The sequence below is a fragment of the Gallus gallus genome, chromosome 13 (genome assembly GCF_016699485.2).
Source record: "Gallus gallus isolate bGalGal1 chromosome 13, bGalGal1.mat.broiler.GRCg7b, whole genome shotgun sequence".
In the NCBI taxonomy this organism is placed as follows: Eukaryota; Metazoa; Chordata; class Aves; order Galliformes; family Phasianidae; genus Gallus; species Gallus gallus.
The window spans coordinates 2494626-2519203 of NC_052544.1; the positions used below are offsets into that span (position 1 = coordinate 2494626).

General features: G+C 41.7%; 1 protein-coding gene across 8 annotated transcripts in view; it reads left to right on the forward strand.

The window, feature by feature from the left end:
• The window catches only part of FBXW11 (F-box and WD repeat domain containing 11), a 65186-nt gene that overhangs the window by 31731 nt on the left and 8877 nt on the right, over positions 1-24578 (forward strand). For all 8 annotated transcript variants that reach the window (XM_046900336.1, XM_015293593.4, XM_040646886.2 and 5 more), the window contains 8 exons: positions 954-1016; positions 2081-2306; positions 10531-10717; positions 11238-11328; positions 20465-20602; positions 21588-21706; positions 22673-22922; positions 24111-24229. In XM_046900336.1, the coding sequence (XP_046756292.1) occupies positions 954-1016; positions 2081-2306; positions 10531-10717; positions 11238-11328; positions 20465-20602; positions 21588-21706; positions 22673-22922; positions 24111-24229 (1193 nt within the window). The remainder of the gene's footprint in view (positions 1-953; positions 1017-2080; positions 2307-10530; positions 10718-11237; positions 11329-20464; positions 20603-21587; positions 21707-22672; positions 22923-24110; positions 24230-24578) is intronic.

Sequence of the window (24578 nt, forward strand, 5' to 3'; positions counted from 1 at the left end):
TAAAGGAGATGTGTGACTTATTTCATCATGTGTTTGACTGGAGTGCATTGTTCCTCTTTCCGCTGAGAGAGAGGAAGAAGGATAAAAAAAATGCAGGCAATGTTGGGTTTTCTTGATGGCCATCTGGCAGTTATTCAGCTTGCAGTAGGGAGGGCAGGCTGGTGGGAAGCTCAAGTGTGGAGTGAGCAGACAGAAAGAAATGGCAGCTGGGGCACTGACAGCAGAAGTGAGCAGGTAATTAAAAGAAAGATTCTTACAAAGTTGAGTGACCTCTAAAAAGAAGTATTTGTGGCTGAATGTTGCTAGAAATTCTTCCATCTGTTGTTCGTGAGCAAAAGGGAAGATGAGGAGCAGGGAGGAGCAGTGGTGATGGAGGGTGAGCCTTGAAATTAAATGGGGGTGAAGGAAGCTGCTGACTGCCAAGGGGCCGTGGGTACAAACTGACTGCAGGCTGCAGGAACATTATGCAGAGTGATCCCTCCTCTTGTGCTGAGCTAGGTCTGCAAAGACGAGTTAATACTCTGTTGCATGTAAGCAGAATATCATGATTTATTTTTTTTTTATTTTCAACTGGATGCGTGCAATTTTGCTTTGGCAGAAAGTGCTAGTTGATTGCTTTGACAGGTTTAATTACTTTGGCCTGAGTAGGATGTAAGTGAATTTATTTCCCACTGAGAAAAAACGTTGAAAAGCTGCATGAAAACCCTTCAAAGAAATTGAAGAGGGGCTGGGGAGTTGTCTTTACAGTAAGTGGGTTTGATAAACGTGTCAGTTAAAAGGGGAATTTATTTACAAGACACAGGTTCTGTGGCCAGAAATCTCTGATAATTCCATTCATTGGGAAAATTAGTTTTACCTGTTCAATTAATTCGCTTCTTCATCGTGCTTGTATAGCAAAGAATTGCCATAGTATGAAAAACAGAAAATTAAAATCCTAATTCTGTTTTTCCTAGAACACGTCAGTGATGGAGGATCAGAATGAAGATGAGTCTCCAAAGAAAAATACCCTATGGCAGGTAGGTCTGTGTGCATGGGGGAAGGTGGGCTGTGGCTTTCCTTGGGAAGCTTCCACATGCTTGTGTCTGCAGATGCATAATCATCCTTATATGTGGTTGACTCTATCATCCTAAAATAAGCTCAGTATTCAAGTGAGGGATGACATCAATGAACAATACGTGAGAAATGGTTAGATCTTAAATTCTGTGGTTTGTGCTGACCTTGAAATGACACAGCTGTGCTTCAAAGGGTACGTGTGAATGCAGTCCAGCCTTTCAGAGCAGGTGGCCTTTGTTCAAAAGGAAAAATTCGACACTTGTGCGTAGAAAGGAGCTGCAACCAGTTGGCTTTGGACTATTTTGGGAATATTTAGGAGAACCTCAGAAGCCCTTTTTGATGTCATAAAGAGCTCATAGGAGCCTGGCATGAGCCTTTGATTCTCTTTACTGATAAGTAGCAAGTCCTGGGGTGGTGTTCTGAAGCATCCTTATTTGTCGCTAAAGCTCCCAGGATTTATTTTATGTGGATGTTTCAAACATTGACATGAGCTGTTTTTTCAGAAACAAAACAAGCATTGCTGCTTGACATCACATCATTCTTGGGCCTTGTTTGTGGGCAAACAGTGCGGCAGTGACATGGAGGGTCTCGATGGTTTTTATGTTAATTGGAGAAGTCGTAGCCAGCTTTTGTACATAACTGAGCGTGTATTATTTTAACTGCTAGAGCCTCTGTAAAGCATTTGTGGAGGCAGACTGCAGTGTGCAGCAAAGCAAACTGGCATGCACAGTAAGAACCACTTAGTTTGAAAAATTTGTTCTAAAACAGGTAAGGTCTTTGATGTTAAAATTGTAAGAGCTAGGAGAATTCAAGTCTCAGCATAACTAATAACTTCTGGTTTGGAAGAAGGGCCTTTCACTTGGCCTTATGTATGGTAGATGAGGTGTGTGTGGCATTGCTCGTAGCTTGAGCAACGTTTAGAAGTTTGAATTTTGTCTTTGTTTCTTCTCACATTCTCTTCATTGGAGAGTTCTTATAAGGCCATTCTTGTTCATTTTAAGTACTGACATTTTGTTTCTTAAAACAGATAAGTAATGGAACTTCATCTGTGATTGTCTCAAGGAAAAGACCATCAGAAGGAAACTACGAAAAGGAAAAAGACTTGTGTATTAAATATTTTGACCAGTGGTCTGAATCAGATCAAGTTGAATTTGTGGAACACCTTATTTCACGAATGTGTCACTATCAGCATGGACATATTAACTCTTACTTGAAGCCCATGTTACAACGGGACTTCATCACTGCGTTACCAGGTAAATTAATATTCATTTTACAAGAAGCATGTTTGTGAAAGCATTTTTCTGATACATTGAATCTATGCAGACTTTTCTGAACATCCTCCAGATGTAGATTGTCTGCTTTAAATAATGTGATGTTTCCTAGTCAAAGGAAATGCAGGAGGGCAACTGAGTCATTCGCTTCTGTGATTAATTGAATTGGCCACTGGATGCCAGTGTTGTTCCATGAAGAGTAGTTTGAGTTGTATATCCTGAAGAACAGCACATTTTCCAAATCTTGAATGAAAAGCTGCCTGCACAGATAAATGAATCTGGTTTGTCTGATCTTGTTGCTGACTCGAGCAGAAACAGTTGGGGATTTCTGTGGTGTTGTCCAGCTTTGATTCCTTTCTTCGGTTGTTCAGAACTTCCAGTGCTACAGATCAGAGTAAAACTTTGTCAACAGTTTGAATATGAAATATACTCTTACGCTTAAGTTATTCATTTCTTTGAAAAATATGGAGCATTAATAAGTAGGTACACAAAATCTTTCACTTCTAATTTCGGGTTTTTCTTCCCATTAATTTATGAAAAGATTTCTTCTGAAAGGTAGATATGTGGACGTCATTCTCAGAGTGGGAAGTATCCGTCACATAAGTGGTCAAATGTGTTCTGTTTGCCACTGGCAGTAAAATAGCACAGGCTGACACCTGCAATGAGTGGCTGTTATCCCAAGAACGCCACAACTGTGAGCAGTGAGAGGGGATACAAATGGAAAGGACTGGAAATCAGTAATCTGGTAATCACCAGGGACAGGTGACGAAGGCTTCTCCAGCAGCTTGACCCTTGCAGGCTCTCTGGTATCTCTTTTGAATAGTGCTGTTTTGGTTTTTAATATTATGGTTGTTGTAGCTTGGATGCTGTGGGTTTCTGTTCTCTAGCGCTATATATATATGTATATATATAGATAGATAGATGGAATCTATCTATCTATATATATATGTAATTATTTTTTCCCCAGACTTGGAGGAATTTAGCTTCTGGAGGTAGTGATGAGATTTTGACTCCTCTGTCAAGCATGGTTGAAATGAAATTCATAGTAGCCAGAGAGATGAAGTAGGAGGATGAGGAATATGGGGTAGGACACAAAATAATACAGAATCTCATGTGCTCTATTTCCTTTTTATTAAAAGAAAAAAGTCTTCAAAATATGAATGGAGGCCATGAAAGAGAGGAAATTGCCTTTTTTCTCACATCTCCATTTCATGGAATTTCTTTTACAAGAAGACTTAGCCTATCAAGGCACATGCATAGAAAGATGCTCCTCATTCTAACTGCAGAGCTCTCCTTTCAGTAGTGGACATTTCTTTCAGCTTGCTTTCCTCTTGATTTCCTGATTTCTCTAGGGGAATATCTGAGATGTAACAAAAAAAAATAAAGTGAAATAGACCATCACAGTCGTCACGTGCAAACATGAGCTTCAATTATACTTTTGTTTGCCTTTAAGTTACATGTCAAGGCAGATATAATGGAGATGCATACTTCTTTTGTATTACATTTGTATTGCTGAGACATTTCTGGGAGCTTCATAGCTGACAGTTGTTTTTACCACATTTATATATGTAACAAATAGATATTTATGTTGACAACTTTTTTTGTTTGGAAGACGTGAATACTGAAAGCTGTTCCTATTTCCCATGTCAGCCTTTCTTAAAGGTAATACTGTAAGAAGAGATGCTTCTCTGGGGATGATTTGCTGCTTTCAGTCATTTTACTTTGGTTTGCTTATGTTTGGCACTATCTACAACACTGAGAATCAGCAGCCACCTCATGTCATGAGGAAACCTTGGGGGTTTTGTGATGTTTTTATTCATTTGAAAAAGTTATTTTTCTGCAGATACCCATGGTAGAAAACACAGTTTCACAGAATGCCCAATAGAAGCCAGGTTTTCACATGGTACTGTGCTGCAGTGCTGCTGGCTGGGCTGCTGAGCAGGGGGCTGCCCTGTGTGCAGGTACCTGTCTGAAATGTCTCTGCAGAGAATACTGATGCTCGTTGCCTTTTGTCTGCATCCCCAGTCTCCAGCATTTAGATGGGAACTCTGCACTGCTTGTGTGGATTTGTTACTTCTTGAGTTGCAGTAGGGCACATCAGTTCCTGTGAGAGCAGAAGGAAGGAGATGTTAATTCTTCCCTTACCGTCAGGCATGAGGGAAAGTGGATTTGAACACGTGGTGTTTCTGTGTTGATTTACCGAAGAGCTTAATTTGAGATGATTGAAATCAGTGCCATGTTAGAATCACCTTAAACAGAAGAGCAGTATTGCTTTTTAAAAGGTAGTCCTGCTGCTCTGAAGTAAGCAAAAGCTGTGTTTTAAACTGAAATCATTTCTGCCTGCTACTGTCCCTCCTCATTTTCACACCTGTGAGAATTCAGGGAAGATGGAAAGCGTTGGCAGTGTCTGGCTTCCCCTTGCCTCAGGGGAAAAAGTGATCCTTCTGGTGGACTTTGCTGCAAGTCATGGCGGAATGCTTGGTCTGCAGGCTCTGTCCCTACAGGTCAGGCTGTGCTTGGGCTCTTTTCTGCTGCCACGAGCCTGGCACGCAGCTGATGCTGCCTCAGCTCCTGCACATCCCACCTGGGTCTCTGCAGTGATCAAAGTCAGTGCAATTGCACGATCCAAGTGACTGCTTTGTGTCTAGTGTTGGTCAGCCTCCTAGAGCTGACATCCCGCATTTGGGTTCCATTGTCACACAAAGTGATATTTGCACATTGAGCTTGGAAATCCCCATGGATTTTAATTTTTTTTAATTTACTGTTGAAATTCAACCAAATCTTCATCCGGTACCTATAATGAACAACAGCTGTCTTTTTTCACCATCTTCTGTGAAACTGCAAAATCTCTGGAAGAGATGTGAGGGTTGGGAATAACATTATTCACTGTCAGGTAAGCATCAATAAATGCTGGATGCATTTTACTGAAGAAAATTCAAAGGTTTTATTCCCTAATTTAGAAACTGCTTTTCAAACTAAATATTCACAGACTTTTAATGTACAACAGGCATTTGCAGCCACTTTGGGCTTTAAGTTTTCTGAAAGTGAAGTCCTGAATGTTGTCTGATGGGGTTATCACAGTCCCATTGAAGCTGCACTGTAACAAGCTGGTCCTGCTGTCGAACTCCACATAAACCTTTGACTTGACATGGCTTTGGTGTGAGGTCAATCCATATGTCTTTGCAAACAGGAAGAATTGTAAGAATAGGCTTGGTGGCAAAGCAAAGAGGTTGTACGTTTGTGTTTTGCATGCAGCTTTCAAGGCTGTGTGTACTCATAGAACTCATAGAAGTTGAGATTGCTGTATTCTAACAGCATCAGAAAGTACTCGTTGCTGACCTTCACAGATCTATTTTTAACCATTATACAGGATTGTAAAAATTACGTATCTACTAATGAAGGGTTTCTACCTCGTAATTTGCTGTTGGTCCTTAAAACTTAGTGAAATACGGGCTTCATAAAAAGCATTTTGTATCTGTTGAAGTGTAAGGTGTACCGACACAGACTGGGACATGTAGAGACATTCCTGCTGTTGTGAAGCTGTGGCAGCTGATTGCAGCTAGCTTTTATGAAAAGCCTCAGTTAACTCAATGCAAAATTGGTGAGTTTTTGGTACTAGGGTTGCACCACACACAGGAGTCTGCAGCAGCTCTGGGTCTGTCAAGTGATGGGAAGCAGCCAAGGGCCTCTCCTGCCTTGAGACTCCCCAGGTCTGAAGTCTCCTTGTTCCTAAAGCATCTGTTTGCTGATGGGTGCTCAGGTATTAACCCTTTTTGAGAGCGTTCCTAGCCTGCAGAAAACAAGTCTTATTAGGAAAGAAGGCTTTCTGTGTATTTTAAGTTAATTAGATTACTTGCTCTAGGAAGTACGTTCCAGCCCTAAAATTTTGCTGTGTTACAGTGAAATGCTCTTTATAAAACAGGTTTCTGTGCAGGACATGGGTGCCAACCCACTGGCTGTGGGCTCTGCATGTGCAGCAGGAGGCCCTGAGCTGGCCAGAGCTGTGCTGCGTGCTGCTGCAGTCACCTGAGGAGCAGGGACAGTGGCTCCTAGCAGCACAGCAGCCATTGCCAGCTTCACGGTGTCCGTGGGCAGCCAGCAAGTAGCTGCACATCATCCCCCTCAAGGACTGCACAGGTTCTGGAGTGTCTGTTTGGCCTTCAGGCTGCAGCTCAGTGTGCTGGCAGCTGGTTGCTGCCTTGCCCTCACCTTGGCTGGCTTTACTGCATGCTAGAAAGCATACCATGTCTTGAATTCCTTGAAGTAGATTTTATTGTCTGGTAACCATCATCTTTCTCTATTTAATGAGGTTGCATTTGTCTACTTAATTTGATTGTGTTTCTGGACTTGCAGCATGAGGTGGATTTGGATCCAGGTTTTTGCAACTGTGTTTCAAAGGAATGTTACTGCCCTTTCAAACGCAGTTGTTCGAAGACTGAACAATTATAAAACATTTCTGCTTTTGACTGTCATTTTTCTTAATCAGTTCTGCACGATGGCATTTAATCTGGAGAACTATCATTATGAAAAATAGTATTTCACAAGAAAAAGAAAACTAAAAGCACTTGGACTAGAGAAGCTGATGAATGTACACATTGTATTACTTGATCACATTTTTAAATGGGGAATTACAAAACCGTGGGCTTTGACAATCTTGTACTTGCTTAGCACCACAAGAGATAAGATGGAGAGCCAGCGTGGTGTTTGCTGCCTGCCACCATGGCTGGGAACCTGGTGCTCTTTGGTAGTCTCAAAACAGCAATGGGAATCAAACTACCAAAACTGCCTAAGTGACACTGAAGTTCTTACACAAAGGATTTCAAATAGTACGTATGGATTTCCAATAAAGGAGTGTGCTGTTTGCTGCTTGTGCTTGATTATAAAATGCTTAACATACAGGACAAGGGAGAATGGTTTTAAACTGAGACAGGGGAGGTTTAGGTTGGATATTAGGAGGAAGTTTTTCACTCAGAGGGTGGTGACACCGGAACAGGTTGCCCAAGGAGGCTGTGGATGCCCCATCCCTGGAGGCATTCAAGGCCAGGCTGGATGTGGCTCTGGGCAGCCTGGTCTGGTGGTTGGTGACCCTGCACATAGCAGGGGGTTGGAACTGGATGATCACTGTGGTCCTTTTCAACCCGGGCCATGCTATGATTCTATAATTAACCTGCTGCTGGAAAGCAAGGAGTACTGCCCTGCTCACTCTGAAAGGCATTTCAGTTCCACTTAGAGCAGACCTAGGTCTATTTGGTGCTTTCTGAAAGATGATGTAGGTATGGGAGAATAGGGGCTGAGGCCAATATGTGCATTTGTTCAGTTCAGAGGATGCTTTGCACTGTGGCTTTGGCATTCTTGTCTTGTTTTGTGGTGGGGTAATGATTTAGTTCATTGCCAGGAGATGGCAGTAACAGATAAACTTTTACGGTAGTATAAGTGCGTAGAAACATTGCTTGAACGTCCTGCATTGTCTGTCACGTTCTGCTTTGGGAACTGGGACTTTGCACCCTGCTTGTCCATGGTCTTTACATCTCAGACACTGCTGAGAGCTGTGAGCAAGGCATTAGCAACAGTTGAGTGCCAGCGTGGATGCTTTGTCCCATACCCTTCCTTTTGAGTGTATGGTTGAAAAAAGTGCAGAGTTAGTGTTTGCTTAAGACTAATTAGCTAAAAACACTCAACTTTCCCCTTCTGTGAATGTTAGTATGCCTGTGTGGTGATTTTCTTCTTTTATTTATGCTTAAGTTTGGCCAGTCTGGCAACGTTACACTTCTCAGGCCTGGAATTAGAGAAGTATCCAGTAGGAGGGTTTGTTCAGCATGGATCCCGCTGTCCCATCTTTGTGATGAGAAAGACCAGAATGTGCCTGCTGAGGACGGCTGTTCCCTTGGTGGTACAGCTAGTTTATTTGATGAACTTCATGTGATTCTTTGCTCATTCACCTGCAGTCTTTCAGATGCTCAAGTGAAGGATTTCTTTCACACCTTGAAGGTGCAGATAATGAAACGTTTGCCTGTCATCATTCATATGCTGCTGGCTTTTATGCAACCCAGACATAGCTGGAGTGGGTTATTCCTCTAACATAAAGAAAAATTAAGGTGATCTGAAAGGATCAGCTTTGTGTGTGCCTCTGCTCTTCGGGCAGGCTGCAGCTGATTAAACCCATCTTTCACGTGGCAGAGACAGGACAGCATTGTGTAGCTCTGGGGGGGCAGAGCACTGAAAGTCGGTGCTCTTGGCCTTCTGTTCTTTTACGGACATTCTGTTGGCATCAAGCTTGAATGCTTGAAACATAGCAGCCTGATCCTGGCCACGCTATCAGTTCTGCAGTTTCCTAGCATTTCTTAGTCTTATTACCTAATGACTTGACTAAAGATCCTTGTGCAAATCAGAATGCACCTGCAGCCCCACGCCATGGCACAGCTGCTGGGAGAACAGCGAAAGCACCAACTGGGTCTGAAGAGGGAGAGGAGGGTACTCTGAAAAGGGGAATGGCACAGTGAAATGGGAGCCCTGAACTCTTCCACTTTGCACACAGACCTTGGTGTATTGCTCTGCGGATAGTGCTTGCACTTGCAGGAGTCAATTGCCATATCCTCTATTATGTGCCTAAAACATCCAGGATTCTGTGCTGAGAAGCAGCAAAATGCTTTCTGGTAGTTAGGATCTTCATCCAAAATGTCAGTGTTTCTCCAGTTCACTATTAACTATTGCTTACTGCTGTCATGCCTTATGCTGCAGGTTAGGGCATGAGAGTCTCCATGTGGATGTTGTGTCTGTGACATCTCAGTACTTCCCAAGGGCTCTCATTTGGACCTATGGAGTTTTGCTTAGAGTTCTGTCATGCACGTTGCTGAACTTGTTCTTTGACCCATCAAAGCCTGCACAGTCAGCAGGCAAGCACATACCTCTGTTCTGCCATGGTGTGCTCAGGTCTGGGAGAATTGTAGAATCACAGAACAGCCTGGGTTGAAAAGGACCACAATTATAATGTAGTTTCAACCCCCCCCCCCCTCCTACATGCAGGGTTGCCAACCACTGGACCAGGCTGCCCAGAGCCACATCCAGCCTGGCCTTGAATGCCTCCAGGGATGGAGCATCCACCACCTATCCCAGCAGGTGAAGAGGAGATGCAAAGATACCATCTGTTGTAATGGCTGTTTTACATATGTTGTGAAATCTTTGAAGCTAAACCAAAGTTACTTTGGACTAGCACGTATGGTTCAGAAGCTGAGCCACCAGCTGTCACTATTTCAGAAGTACTTGACTCCTGGTAACCCTGAGCTGGCTTTAGTTGTTTCTTATACTTAGAAACAGTCACACTGCTGGGACAAAAAATAAGTGCTGTATTGAGTATGACTGTGTTAAACCTGAAGTTGTTTGGAAAAAAAAAATTATCCCTCTTGAATTTTAGTGTAGCTGCAGAGAAGCTGCAGCCACCCTCTGCTGCTTGTGTAGTCCTTCAGTAGTAACTTCCCTGAGCGTGGAGGCTGGTGGCAGCCACCCATGAATCAGCATAACTGCCTGAGGTGTTAAAGCACCACGTCCACATAATGAATTTGTCTGATGCATTCCCGCTGCTTTCTCCTGCTTCCACCAGGCTGCAGGGCATGCCCAAAATTAAGGTGCATGCCCAAAGTTAAGGAGAGGCCTTGGCACCTGTGGATTATAGAGTCGAAATACAAAAGAGGCCCCCGTGTTTAATCTTCTTGGTTTTTTGCAGTCTTTGGTAATGCTTCTCCTGGAGATGTCTGTTTGCTGTAGAGTCTGTCTTCTGTTAGGTTGAGTTATCTAATGTTACACATAAGGCAGCAGGAATCAATATTACAACCTTGTATTACAGATCTTGAGGAATACCTGCTTCTTGGACCGTGTAGCCCCGTGGATTATGTGCCTAAAACATCCAGGATTCTGTGCTGAGAAGCAGCAAAACGCTTTCTGCTGCTGATGCACAGTGGTGAAGCTTAGTTTGCTCTCATTCTTTCTGTGAAAGTGCAACAGTCTAGTAGTAGGAAAGGACTAAGGAGATAGATATTTTGGTGTACCTGGTGGGATTAATTTGTAACTGATGCTTCTGTGTATGGTATGAATAATCACATTTGCTCCAGTGCCTTAAAGCTGTGTTAGATTTCTCTCAATGTACTGTAAAACGTGTTTAGTAGTTTACTGCTAAGTGATTGACGTGTTGATTCCCTTTATTTCTTTGTAGAGCAAGGCTTAGATCACATAGCAGAAAACATCCTTTCCTATCTTGATGCCAGATCACTCTGTGCAGCAGAGCTGGTATGTAAGGAGTGGCAGAGAGTCATCTCTGAGGGAATGCTATGGAAAAAGTTGATTGAAAGAATGGTACGCACAGATCCGCTGTGGAAGGGACTGTCAGAAAGAAGGAGTTGGTAAGTACCCAGACAATAATTCATCTTTTATTGTGCTTTCCTTGATAGATTAAGCTAATCGTGATCTCCACCAGAGAGCAATTGATAGTGAGTATCACTGCAGTCCTTATCCCTTCTGTGGACTGTTGGGGCAGCAGCGAAGAGCTTTTCATCCTTCACAAGGATATGAAGGTATCAGGTGTTCTGCTTTAGAAACCTGTTTCTCTGTGCTCTCTAGCGGTGTGCCTAAGAAAATGCAAGGCATGGTGTAAGGAGCTGTGCAGGAGGAGGACACCCTGCTGGCCAAAGCCTTGTGAAGCAGAGAACCCTCAATCAGAAAGCCATAAGGAAAACACCTGTTTCTTTTCAAATACAGCTGTTGCATTGTAAAGTCACAAGGGTTATAATTTCAACACTAAAAATTATTACAAGTATTCTGTAAGAATGTGTCATAAGTTTTTTGTTCTGTGCAGATTTTGAATTCTTTTGCAGTTTGGTTTTTTCATGATAAACTGAAAAATTTGTTTCTGGTTCTTTCTAGGGATCAGTACCTGTTTAAAAACAGACCAACAGATGGCCCCCCAAATTCATTTTACAGGTCCTTATACCCAAAGATAATACAGGACATAGAGGTATGTTTTCTGACACGGAATATCTGCAGCAGACATGATATTTATGTAGTTAATATTTCAAAGATGCATGCTGGAACAATGAAACATATTATATGTATTTGTATTGCTACTGCTTTCTGAGCTCTGAAAATGTAAGAAATATCCTCAGCAGCTTTAGTGTATTACTTTAAGGTTTGTGTTAACACTGTCCTTTTTTCATTCAAAGATTTTGGAACTCTTTTGGGTCTGTGGTTTTGAATAGAATGGCAGTTTTAGGAAACTGATTACTCAGGGACAATCCCTTGTACTTCAGAATGTTACCTTATATTTGCTACACTCACTTAAAACATGATCTGGGGGGTTAACACTTAATGCTGGTCATTTTGAAGTGTAGCTCCTGTAGTAACTTGTTACTTGTAAAACTGCAAATGATACAAATACAGCTTTCTGCAGTGGATAGGAATCTTTGTTGAAGATTTTTGTGATAGAAAAATTAGTCCTACAGTAACAAACTCAGCAGGGGTGTTGGTGGTAAGGAGGTGACAGAAATGACACATCTTTTGTCTGATACAAAAATTGTAGTTATCTTTCTGGAGTAACAATGTCAGGCTCACATTTTAAGGATATTTCTGATAAGGATCATCTCAGCATTCTACTTAGCAGCAGGATGTCAGTCTTGCTCAGTTTGCTGTATAGCCACCTCTGAATTCTTCAGTGATACCTCAGGCATTATTGTATTTATTTCAACCACGTGTTGGACTTCAAGTTTTGGTCTGAAGTTCATTAGTGGGGTAACATGTTTTGATGTTTAAGGCAGATGTGATCTAATGGAATAATTCTGCTATAGCAAGCGTGTGTCTGTGTTGCTTGGCGCTCCATAGAATTATTGAGAACTCTTACCCTACCTGTAAAATGTGACTGCTGCAAAATATAATCCAATTTCCAAATATATTTAACCTGTTTGACAATTTATAAACATTTAAAAATGCAGAGCCAAGGGTTAAACGTTGCATAGGCAGAGAAGGATCAAATTTGATACTTACTTGCTAGCTGAATGATGCACATCTTAGTATTTGAAAGGAGATGTCTTGTATGTGTAAGGAGTGGCAGTGGTATTACTTTGATGGTAAGTCCATGGAATTAAAGGGAACTCGTCATGTGATGTTCTTTCATTTTCTGCAAAATATTGGTGTTGTTCAGTAACAAAAATGGGAGAAAAGCTGTGTGGAAAGATGACCTTTGAAGTTGTATAGAATGTTCAGTGTTATTTTATCCCAGGTTTTAGAAGTTACTCTCTTCCAATACTCATTCAGCAAGGTATAAGTGGAACATGTATATAGGATTTATTCTCATTACTAGAGATGGAGTGTTCCTTTGAGGGGTTACAAAGACTTGCAGCCTTTAAACTTTGACAGTCTGTTATTTAATAATATGATTCTTTAGTTACTAGAGATGCACTGATAAGGTACACAGAAATGGTGCTCCTGGAATGGGTGGTTCTCACTAGTAGGAAATGAGTAGGGGGAAAAAGACCAAATTCTCGTGTTTCACTCCTTGCCATTATTAATGCAAATATTAAAAGTAAAATATTGCAGTATCTTGAAATGGAGGACTATGACACTAAAAATATATACTAGCAAACATGTTTCTCGAACAACACAAATTTGTTAAAATAGTGGCAAATATATTAGACCTTCAAATTAAGAGGATTTTTGCACTGTGCTGCCTGATAAGTAGCTAGCCTATTCAAAATATGTAGAAAATATCAGTGTCAAGAAATAGTATTCTGTTGAGCACTGTGATTCGAATCCAAGTTTCAGCTCATACATTGTGTTGATACATACTCATACATTGAGTTACCTTGTGTCAGGTTGGAGCTGTGGAAGGTGCTGTATGTAGAACACCACGAACCACTAGAACCTGATAATAGTAAAGGGAGTAATGAGTATGGGAAACGAGTTGTCTTCTCATCAGTGTACGACCTGTGAGTTCCTGCCCATTCCAAACTACCTACCAATCCAGCTGCTTTTACAAGTTATTTCCATAGGTTTTTTGGGTAGAATTTAAGGTACTGTCAGCTAACCTCAAAGCTGTTCATGGCCCGTGGATACTACTGCAGAAAAGTAAGGTTGGAAGGACGCTGGAGCTGTCAGCTGTGGGCTCTTGATTCTTAAATTCACTTCAGCAAAAATGTAAGCCTCTGTTTGTCCATATTCAGGAACCAACTGCATCTTCATCCAGTCTTCTGGAGTGGAGAAGTCTCTGCTTGAAGCTAATGGCTGCTTCCAGCATCATCACTGTTGGGTTTATATGGGCAGCATGTTTCCCACTGTGAGCTCTTGGGAATGACTCAGCTGGAAGGGAAGGCGAGGATGGTGTTGTACCATGTCAGTTTTTGCCTTGCTTAAATGTTCCAGGCTTTTGAAATACTGCTGTTTTCAGGTTTCCAGCCTGGAGTGGGGTTGGTGTTCTTATTAATAACCCGTGGTCCTATAATTCATCTGCTTCAAGATTGTATTAGACTTTTTTTCTTGTAAATCACCCTTTTAAAGCACTTTTCACAAATTGCTTCCTCAAAGAACTGTCAAAGGAAGCTTTTAGCTTTGTTTAAAAATGTAGGTGGTAGGTAACAATGGCAACAGGACTTAACTGTAGGGGTTGGAACACTTCCTGACTTTCTTCTGCTTGGTTTTGATTTTGCGTTTGTTTGGTTTCTTACGCCTAAAGTTACACTTGTCCTTACTTCCATACTTTTCCCATTTCCTCACTTTTCAAAGCAATATGCAGAATCTCTTAAATAAGACTTTCATTTTAGCAGCGTTGAAGAGTTTTCTATCTCTGAATATCAAAATGTTTTTTCTTTAAATATTTGTCTGGGCCTTTAATAAGATCTTCATTTTCTGTCAGAGCTCAGGCAGCTCATGATGGGCCAAAGATGCAGACCCTCCCTTCTTCCTACCAAGGCTACTGCATTAGCACTGCAATGTGATTATCTTAGTATCTCTATTATCTTGCATCTGAGGGACTCAATTTCTTTATTTTTAATACAGTGAAAGCTATTTGATGTAACAGAAAACCTAATCAGTCAGTATTTTACTTGTGGAGAATGAAGATGAAGCACATTTGGCTATGCTGTTCCTGATGTGAGGAGTTACCAGTTCACAGGAGCTGGTGCTGAACTGGCTCCGTGGGTGGAGATGAGCTCTAAGAGTAATGTCCTCTATTCTTCTGATTGACTGACAGAGTTGAAAGGTAATCCAAAGCTTGAATTAATGATTGGAAGGAAAACTGAGGAATGATAAGGAGCAAATGTGAATTCTTTCCCTCAGACTCTATTTGCATTTTAGGTCAAAAGTCCATGCAACCACGAAGTGTCGCTAACTGCAAGGTAGGACAGGCTGTGATTCAGCAAATGAGGCTCCCTTGCCTCTCTGAAGGTTTATTAGTGCCAGTGTCTGTTTGTTTTGTGCCTAACACATTTAGGAACATAATGTCACTTCTGAAATCATCAGATTTAAAAATAAGAGGACACTTGGAGATCTGAAACCAAATTCTTGGAAAGAGGTCTCTGCCTCCACTGTGAAGCCAAATATTTAATAAGGTTTCATTTCACAAGAGGTGGTCCAGCAGTGCTAAAAGTCTCCAAGTCCCACGTTGGATTGCCAAGCTTCTGTAGGATTTTTTTTAGGGGAAAACCCATTTGGGGGTGTATCTTAGAAAATGGAATCTGGGTTTGTGAGACTTGTTTACAGCATTTTTTTGCTGCAAGGTGTCCTGTGACTGGGTGCAGCCCCAAAGCGCTGTGTGAAGGTCAGCTGTTTGGAGTGGGTTGTGTTAATGGGCAGCATGCCAAGATGGGAAGCTTAATACTGCTGATTGCAGAACCCCAAGTCCCTGGATTTTTTCCATATTATTTGTGAAGCCCAGCCAACTATTTGGTTTTCCCTGCAGATCTAGCACAAGTATCCATGTGATGAGTTGAGAAGACTGTCTCATAAATGTTCCCCTCATCTTCGAGAACGTGACTGGTTCTCATCTTGGTTCCGTGCAAACTTAGGTCCACCTAATTCAGATGAGAATTAAAATGTGTTTTTTTTTTGCTTCTCATTTTCAGACTTGAGCTACTTGAAAGGCACATCTTAACGTGAAACTGGCCCTCAAACTGAGGTGGAAACCAAATGGCACAGGCCTTGAATCATAACTGAGAAGGGCAGAAAACTGCTTTTGGGTCTCCATGCCACAGGGCAGATCCTTGGCTGGGCTTTTTTCATTCCCTTTGCCTACACCACTCCTGCTTTCCACAAATGGGCAGCCAAGGCTGCTGTTTTCTTCTGAAGGTTTGAAAGAGGCATTTCATGTTCCTGTCTGAGTATTTCAAATGCTCTCGTGCTCTGGTAGGGGCTGATAAGTACCTGTTTAAATAGAACTGTATTTTTATGGCATTGTGTGTAAAGATATTGTTTCAAATGGGAACTAAAAGATGCAGCAATTTAGTTTTTCATCAGCAGTGCACTTTGTCAGGTGTGTATACAGCAGCTGTGTGTCATCAGAGTACTTCGGAGGAGCTCTCTGCTTCCATTGATGTTAGCTCATGTTTTTAACACTTCTCCTCCAGGTCTGGAAGAGGTGGATTTGTTGTGCAGTTGCAGTGTTACTTTTTCCACTTAAAGTCTCAGTATATTTTTATATTGCATAACCTGAAAGGTCTAAAACTTCCATTTGTCTCCCCCCTTTTATTCTCCTTTTTTTGCCTAAGGTATCCCTGATGTGTAACATCACTTTGCCACTCTGAGAGAACATTTATCTTTTCTTTATGCTTTATAAAATAATCTTTATTATGCAGTCAGCTTTTTTCCCAGGGTTTTCCTTTTGTGTTGCTGGCCTTTAATACAGTTTGTGCAGGTCGTCTTCTCTTCCTCTGTAACAAAGGAGCCTGTTCCATTGTCCGTATCTATCTCACTCAGCATCTGATCTCTTCTTTCTGTGGCTTTACAAAGGGTTATGCAAGGCTGCAGTGAGACTTGGGGATAGTTTTACTTGGTGGACTGTTGAGCAGCTTCATACGTATCAGGTTGGTTGCATGCAGAAAGACATGACTTCATCAGCTTACATTGTTCACGTTTGGACCTTATCTGAGCAGCTGTAAATGATAGGAACGTAATTTTTAGGTCTTAAATTCTGCCCCCCAAAACCCACGATTTAACTGTGATACTTGCTAGGAAAAGCTCCCCATTCATTTTTCTGTAGAGTTGTTTATATTTTTGGACTCTGCCATTTATGGTTTTTCTTCTGGTCTTGGAGGTCAGACTAAAAGTGATACTTTACTCCAAACTGGTCTGAAAGCCCATGCGATATTTGGACTTGAAGTGGCTCAGTAGTATACTCCTAGCTCTATGGCCTCGCTTTAATTTCAGTGTTCTTCACAAGGTAACAACATAGCCTGAGCGTGCTGTGTTCTTACAAGTCAGATCAGAAGCTCAGTTACTAAAAGTTCTTTTTTTTTAATGTGAAACTGAACTTTTCATTTTATAGACTTGTGCCCTGAAAAAAAAAAAGTATAACTATTGATGTGTGATATATGTTAATGGGGTTATAATCAATCCCTGTGTCTGTTTGTTAGTCTTGCTTCTGTGATTTTTCATGGAGATGGGTTTTATTCTCACTTGGGTATTCAGGTAAATACACAATCCTGCCCTTACTTGCATTTAATTACCATGTCACTGTTTATTTCACCTTCCCACATAGGCTTTGCAACTGGGAAGCTTTGTCATGCGATGCTGTGTGGCAGTCAGCCCTGTGAGGTCTGAAATGCTGCGCTTAGTGCTGCTGCAGTAAGGACAGGACAGCCAGCACTCAGCAGATCGCTCTTGAGGAGCAGTTTAAGCCTCCTGTGCAGCATGCATCATGCAGCCTTTCCTCATAAGACTCTTATACAGAGACTACAGAAGCCGCTCAACTTTTGCTGGCTAACAGCAGATTGGAAACCAAGTAGAGAAATTGGGACTCCCATTGGGATCTTTGGGATCAGCATCCTTGTTCAGAAGTTTGGTGTTTTTTTTTTTAATTTCCTGGTGGTAATAGCATCTTCAGGGAATCTGCAGAAGAAATTCCTCAGAAATGTAGGTCTGTCGTTCCATCTTTGCTTATCAAACCTCTTAACTTCATAAGGAATGAGATACTTGGTCCTCTTCACCCTGTTGACACAGGATTGACTCTAAACGTGTGAAGAACAGGAGTTTGGGGCTTCAGCTGCTCTTGCTATAAATGCCCAGTGCCTCAGGGGAATCCCTATTTGTGGTTCAAATGTGTAGGTTCCTTTTCCTGCCACTTTTGTTCTGAAAATTGTGGGTTTTTTTTCAGCGAGCAGTCTCCTTGGCTTTGGGGGTAAAGATAAACCTGCTGTGCAAGGTATAAAAACCCCATTTTAGCCAAGGAACTGAACACAGGGTACATCATCAAACATGGGAAGAAAAAGCCCTGCTCTTAATAGATTATCCTTAACATCTGAAGCACAGCAAATGTTCCAACTACTAGTCCAGATGGATTGCATCTGTTTTACTGTCCTTGTACCAGTGAACTTACCTTGGTGTGGTTAAGACTTGGCTATTCCTCTGTATCCTGGGCTTCTCTGGGAGTTTTTCTCTCAAAGTGCCTTTTTCCGTCCAGTTCTGCAGTTCCTCAGCTGCTAAATGGCTCTCCATGTGGCAGATGTTTTATCTTCACATCCATTCCTTATCCCTTGTGTCCAGATTTTGTTGGTTGTGTAGCATACTTGCTGCTATCACCCTAAGTGAGCATTAGTGAAGTGTATGAAACTGTCTGCTGTGCCTGTGAGCCAAGGAGACAGTGTTCTGCACCGCTTGCTTTTAACTGTGAAACCCGTCTTTAGGGGCTGTTACCTTGGAGACTTGCTACAGAAAATGCAGTAGAGTGCTGCATCAGTTGATGTTAGGTTTGTTGCTGTAAGCATGCAAGTAAATGGAGTCTCTCAGCACTGACCCCACGATGCTTGTAACAGTCTATAAAACAGAGCAGTTTCTTCCTCTGTGCTCACACATGCGTGCATACCTACTGGCTGTGTATGCAGTGTATTGAGATATCTCCTGCAAGGAGCTGCAGCTGAAAACCTATTAACTGCACTGTTCGGTAACAACCAGAAATCTCCTCTAGCAGAAGCTTTTATGTGGTTGCCAGTATTGTATTAAACATGTTCCTTTTCAGAGGGTCCTCCAGGTTGCCCACCCACTCAGCTGTATTTAGTCATCTAAAATAATGTTATTTCTCTATACGTACACATCTGTTTTCACTCTGTTGCTAATTTAAATGCTGCTGTATATTCTCTGTGTATTGTGGCTACTTTCCCAGCACTCTGACAATTTACGCAGTGTAAGGGGATTTTACAAGTTCTCGAAAAACATGCAGTATTTTCCCACAGTAGCCACACTGCATAACGTACAAATGAAATGATATCTACTCGCAGAATTGAAATGTGCACCTGCATGTGACTTGCTGCTTTATGGTGCCTTCAAGTAGATGTAAATAATACCTTAGTTTCTTTTATCTGATGCCAGCGTTTTCTTGTGGGAAGCTTATTATGTCGCTTCCTACAGCGAGCTGCTAAGAGTTAAGCCAACGCTAGTCCCAAAATGTCTGGTCAGCATACTGCTACCGACGGCTGCTCTGCTTAGAGAACTGCTAGGGGCAACTGATTGGTGGTGCTCTTAGTGTGTTCTGTAGCTACTGGTAATCGCTGCCACAGGAACCTGAGGCGTGGAGGTGCTCAAACGGTGTTGCAGTGCCTGGAGGTCTGAGTAATCCAGCACGTGGTACATAAAACTGCTCATTTCTGACCTTCCCAAGAACCTTCCTGTAGGGAAACTCTCCCTTAGGCGACTTCTTAGAGCTGAACGTGTATGGTTTCTGAAGCTATTTAAATTGGATGACTTGAATCTGAGATATTTTATCTACAGCGTATTCAGTGTTAGTTATTGCATTTTTAAATATCTTGCCTTCAGATCTCTGGTTATAATGGCTTGTGCTATTAGTGTCTTAAATTCTTTGCTGTTTCCAAGACTAGTTTATGAGCTCTGTAACAGTAAAGGAATTAATAAGTTGCAGTTCTGCCCTCCAAGAACAGATGGTAAATCTTCAGATGAAGTTTGAGAGCCCTTCCTTCCTGACATGTCCATCCCATGCTGAGGAAGTAGCAAAGTGAGCACTCTGCTACCTTCAGAGCAGGAGCCCAAGTGGAGCCAATGTCAGATCTGAACAGCCTGAGTCTGGTTCAGTCTGATGATCAGCAGTGTGCTAGCTGGCTGAAAAAGCTGATCCCAAACTGGCAGATGACTTGCTATCTTAATTTCATTAGCTTCCCCAACAAATTGGAAGAGAATGAGAGGGGATGAATAACTTGTCAGCATGCTCTTCCAGAAGCTTCCTTTAGTGCTTCTAATTTAGACAGATTCCCATGGTACATCAGGTTTGCATTATAATTGTGGATAATTCTCTCCAAGTTGCATAATAGGAGACAATTGAAGGAGTAAGTGCATGGAAAACCAAATGATACACTGTTTTCTGCTAAAATAGGCATATTTTCCTGGAATTGGGTGGTCACAGTTGCACTGTATGTTTGTCTTTAATTATCATTTTAGTTGTTTTCTGATCTTGGAGAGGAGAGGAAGAGCTGCATGGAACAGCAGAAGTGCTTGATACTGCTTTACAGTTAGGATTTGATTGTAAATATTTCTTCCAAACTGATAGTTGATCAGCTGCACCCCAGGATTCCACTCAGCACTGTGGAGAGCATCAGGGAAGCAGTCAAATACATGGGCTGTTCTGGTGCCTGTGCTGGAAGATGAAAGGCATTCCAGCCTCCAGGGTACTGCAGGTGTTGTCCCAGAGCTATGTGCAGACTTGTATTGAGTATGATTTTCAGCACCAAGCGCTGTTTTTTTTCATGACAAATTTTGAAGGTCTTAATTCATGGTGTTTTAAACGTTTTTATGGGTGTGTGGGAGAGATACGTATATAAATTTTGCATTTAAATCTTAAGGATGAACTTTGTAACGGTGAGAAAGATTTGCTGGGCCTCTGTTGGAGTAATCACACTGCAGCATGCAGCGTCGTGCCTAACTCCCATTGTTTCACCTCTTGTTAGACTATAGAATCTAACTGGCGATGCGGTCGACATAATTTGCAAAGGATTCAGTGCCGCTCTGAAAATAGCAAAGGTGTCTACTGTTTACAGTATGATGATGAAAAGATCATCAGTGGCCTACGAGATAACTCCATTAAGGTAAACGCTTTTTTGGTCTTTTCTTTATGTGTGAATGGTAGTTCTGTCTTGGAGGGGGAGCTGTTTGTTTCCATGATGTGTTCTCTTGTCTCCTCTTCTCTTAGGAGAAGAGAAGGCTCCAGGGAGACCTCATTGTGGCCTTCCAGTACTTGAAGGGAGGGTATAAACAGGAGGGGGAATGGTTGTTTATGAGGGTGGATGGTGATAGGACAAGAGGGAATGGTTTTAAACTAAGACAGGGGAGGTTTAGGTTGGATATTAGGAGGAAGTTTTTCACCCAGAGGGTGGTGACACACTGGAACAGGTTGCCCAAGGAGGCTGTGGATGCCCCATCCCTGGAGGCATTCAAGGCCAGGCTGGATGTGGCTCTGGGCAGCCTGGTCTGCTGGTTGGCGACCCTGCACATAGCAGGGGGTTGGAACTGGATGATCATTGTGGTCCTTTTCAACCCAGGCCATTCTATGATTCTTCCAACAGTGCTTCTCTCTTCACGGTTTATGAGCACTGGATGCCTTCTGTAGCTCTGTGAAGTCTTCGCCTGTGTTTTACTCTAGAAACAGCAGACAGGCTATCAATACCACTGACTACAAAGAAACACTTGTGAAATCAGTTGCCTGCATGAAAGGACTGTGTAGCACTTACTGTCAGCTGTGTCTTTTTGTCATTTCAAATGGTTGACTTTCATGAAAACAAGCTGCTTTCATGCAAGCTGTCCCTGAGTGCCATATCATTTCTTTTTGTAAAACAGAATTTTGTCTTTTCATGATCCTTGGTAGTTTCACTGAAATGCCGAAAGGTTGCATCAAGGAAACTCACCAAGTTAGAAGGGAGGACAAGAGTTGCTGTCTGGACATGCAGCCTAGCCAAGGGTTCTTGCTGCTGTGTCCAGATTTCTTCCTTTCCTCTCCGTGGCAGCAGTGTTCAGGTTTTTTGAACCCATGTTCTTGATCTTGGCAAGCCATTTATGGCTTATATTTTTTGACAGATTTGGGACAAAACAAGCTTGGAATGTTTGAAAGTATTAACAGGACATACTGGCTCAGTTCTTTGTCTGCAATATGATGAAAGGGTCATTGTAACTGGATCTTCAGATTCTACAGTGAGGTGAGTGTTCAGTTTTGGAAAAAAAAGTTAAAAAAAAAAAGTGAATATCGGGGTTGGGAATATTTGTAATAATCTCCAAATGTCAGAAAACATCCCTCACATGAGTGTGATACCATAATTCCAAAAATAAGGTATTTGCACTTGGCAAAGCATCATATTCAGTCATTTTTTTTCCAAGTCTGTCTCATGCTTTGTAGTGTTAAGCATTGCGAAGGAATGTGACCTGTATCACTCAAAGCACAACATGAAGTAGAATGGCTGATGCACTGGTTACATGGTGAATACCTCATTTAGGTTTCTTACATCAGCTTCTGACATACTTCAGTTATGACCTATAATGAAGGGAGACTTTATATGTGGAGCACTTGTCAATGAACACAAGACTTCAAATACGCAGATGCTGAGGTACAGTTCAGTTGAAGGGCCTTCACTCCTGGTGGCTTGCATTGCTATATCAATATTGATCTATTGAAATTAAGAACTGATCATGGCAGCTGTCAGTTACTGTAAAATCAGTAGTGATATTCACTTGATGTAAGTCCATGAGGCTGCTTCTTTCCAAGTGATACTGATTTGTGCTAACTCTCAGTGATATAAAGCTCTTAAAAAATGAAAAATAAGTTACATGGCATTAGATTTTGGTTTACTTCATCAATCTGTACATTACACAGGTTCTAATCCACCTAGAAGAAGAGTTCTAGAGTCATGCTTCATTACTGCACAAGCCTTTTTTTAGCAGTGGTCCCAGCTTAGGCTTTTCCTGGCCTAACTGCTCACTGCTGTTAATTATTGTTTGTGACTGAGAAGTGGATTAGGATACTTCCCCAGTTCCTTTCTGTCCTTCTATAGCCTAAAGAGATGTTGGCAAACTCAAGAGCTCCCTCAAAGATGGTAGCAGAGCTGTGTGTTTGCACTGTATAATGTACATAGTTCCTTCATTTGGGATAAAATTATTTTCTTTTGCAGAGTTTGGGATGTAAATACAGGTGAAGTTCTGAACACGTTGATTCATCACAATGAAGCAGTGCTTCATTTGAGGTTCAGTAATGGCTTAATGGTGACATGCTCAAAGGACAGATCCATTGCTGTCTGGGATATGGCATCACCTACTGACATCACCCTGCGCCGTGTCTTGGTTGGCCATCGTGCTGCTGTTAACGTGGTAGACTTCGATGACAAGTATATTGTGTCAGCATCAGGTGACAGGACCATTAAAGTAAGTTGGCAGAACTCTCCTGTGGGTCTGAATGCCTACCAAGCCAGAAAAGCTTCTTAAAGTTACAATTCAAATCCTAGTAGCCAAAGTTTTTGTAAACAGTTCTGTGCCTTTCTCCTTACCTTTCTCCTTTCAGCTAGCTGCTTCCTCCTACTAGTCGTTAATGTCTTGGTGCATATAACCAGTCTTGTAACATTTTTGTGGTTACTGTTGTGCAGCTCCAAAAAAGTAAAGCCTACTCATTGTTTGAACTCTAATCTCAAGATGGGTTTGTTTGTTAAATGTGGCACATTCTGTGCCTTTTTCCAAATGCCTTTTTTTAATTTCAGTTGACAGTCCTGTTGCAGACATGAAATTTATCAGCAGTTGCCTTTCCATACCACACCTTCCCAGCTAAACCAGACTTCGCTGTGTTTAAAGAATTAAAATGCTGTATTTGAAAACTATTACATACCAGAAAATTTGAGTTACCCAGAGCGTATTAATATAACAAAAGCATTTCCACCCTTCCTTCTCTAGAACCAGAGCTACCCTAGACTGTGCCAAAAAGCTCTTGGCAGTTCTGTGTCCGAATACCTGCCAAGAAACCCACTGCACTTTTTTTGGAAAATGAGCTGCTTTACATGAATCCTTTACATTACAACTTCAATAACAGTTCATTAAAAATGGACAAATTTGATCAAAATACTTTAATGTTAAAGATGAAACAGCCACCAAGCTTTAATAGGACATGGCTTTGGTCTTCTCTTAGAAGCAGATTGCTAGCAATTTATTTGGTAAAAAATACAGCTTATTTTTGTATATGAGGTAACATCCTCTTTTTTAAAGGATTACTAACTTACCAAGATTCAAATGTCATCAGCCTTTCAAGGTTGTTTGGACCAGTATCTGCTACTTGAAAATATTTTATGTATGCCCTCTACTTCCAACCTCCCAGTCTTTCTTGCTGACACGATGTACACTAGCAGAGCCAACGGCTCTTGTCATTGCTAGGCTGTGTAATGCCATCTTCCACTAACAACACGTGCCTCCTCTTTGCCTGTAAAAATACTATGGAAGTTTTCATTCTGCTGTCCAGCAAAAGTCAGCCTCAGACTTCTGCTTATGAGTTTGTAACAGCTTCTGTTGGAAGTCAGAAGCCTTTATTGAGCATAATTCTCAGAGAAACATTCTTCTCATGTTTCATAGGTCTGGAGTACAAGTACGTGCGAGTTTGTTCGTACTCTGAATGGGCACAAGCGTGGCATTGCATGCCTGCAGTACAGGGATCGACTAGTTGTCAGTGGATCTTCTGACAATACCATTAGGTGGGTGCCAGCAGGCTGTCGGTATGTACCTGTGTACACTTACACATGATAACAGGATTTCCCCTGACCTTTGCTGCTGCACTAGTCGTACAAACCATCTTCAGTATGTCTTGCCATTGGAGCAGATGCTGTACTACTGGAACTTTATTCAGTGGTGAGAGTTATTATATCACATCCATGTGAAAAAGTGAGACTGTGAGGTTCAGACAAAGGGAAACAAAACTGTCTATTTCCATAGTTTATGACCTTGTTTTCTACTTGAGAGATGGAGACATTGGTCACTGGTTGTCATGCTTTCTGAACCTCTAGTAATCACTCATTTATACAGAATGGAAAAGAAAAGTATGTT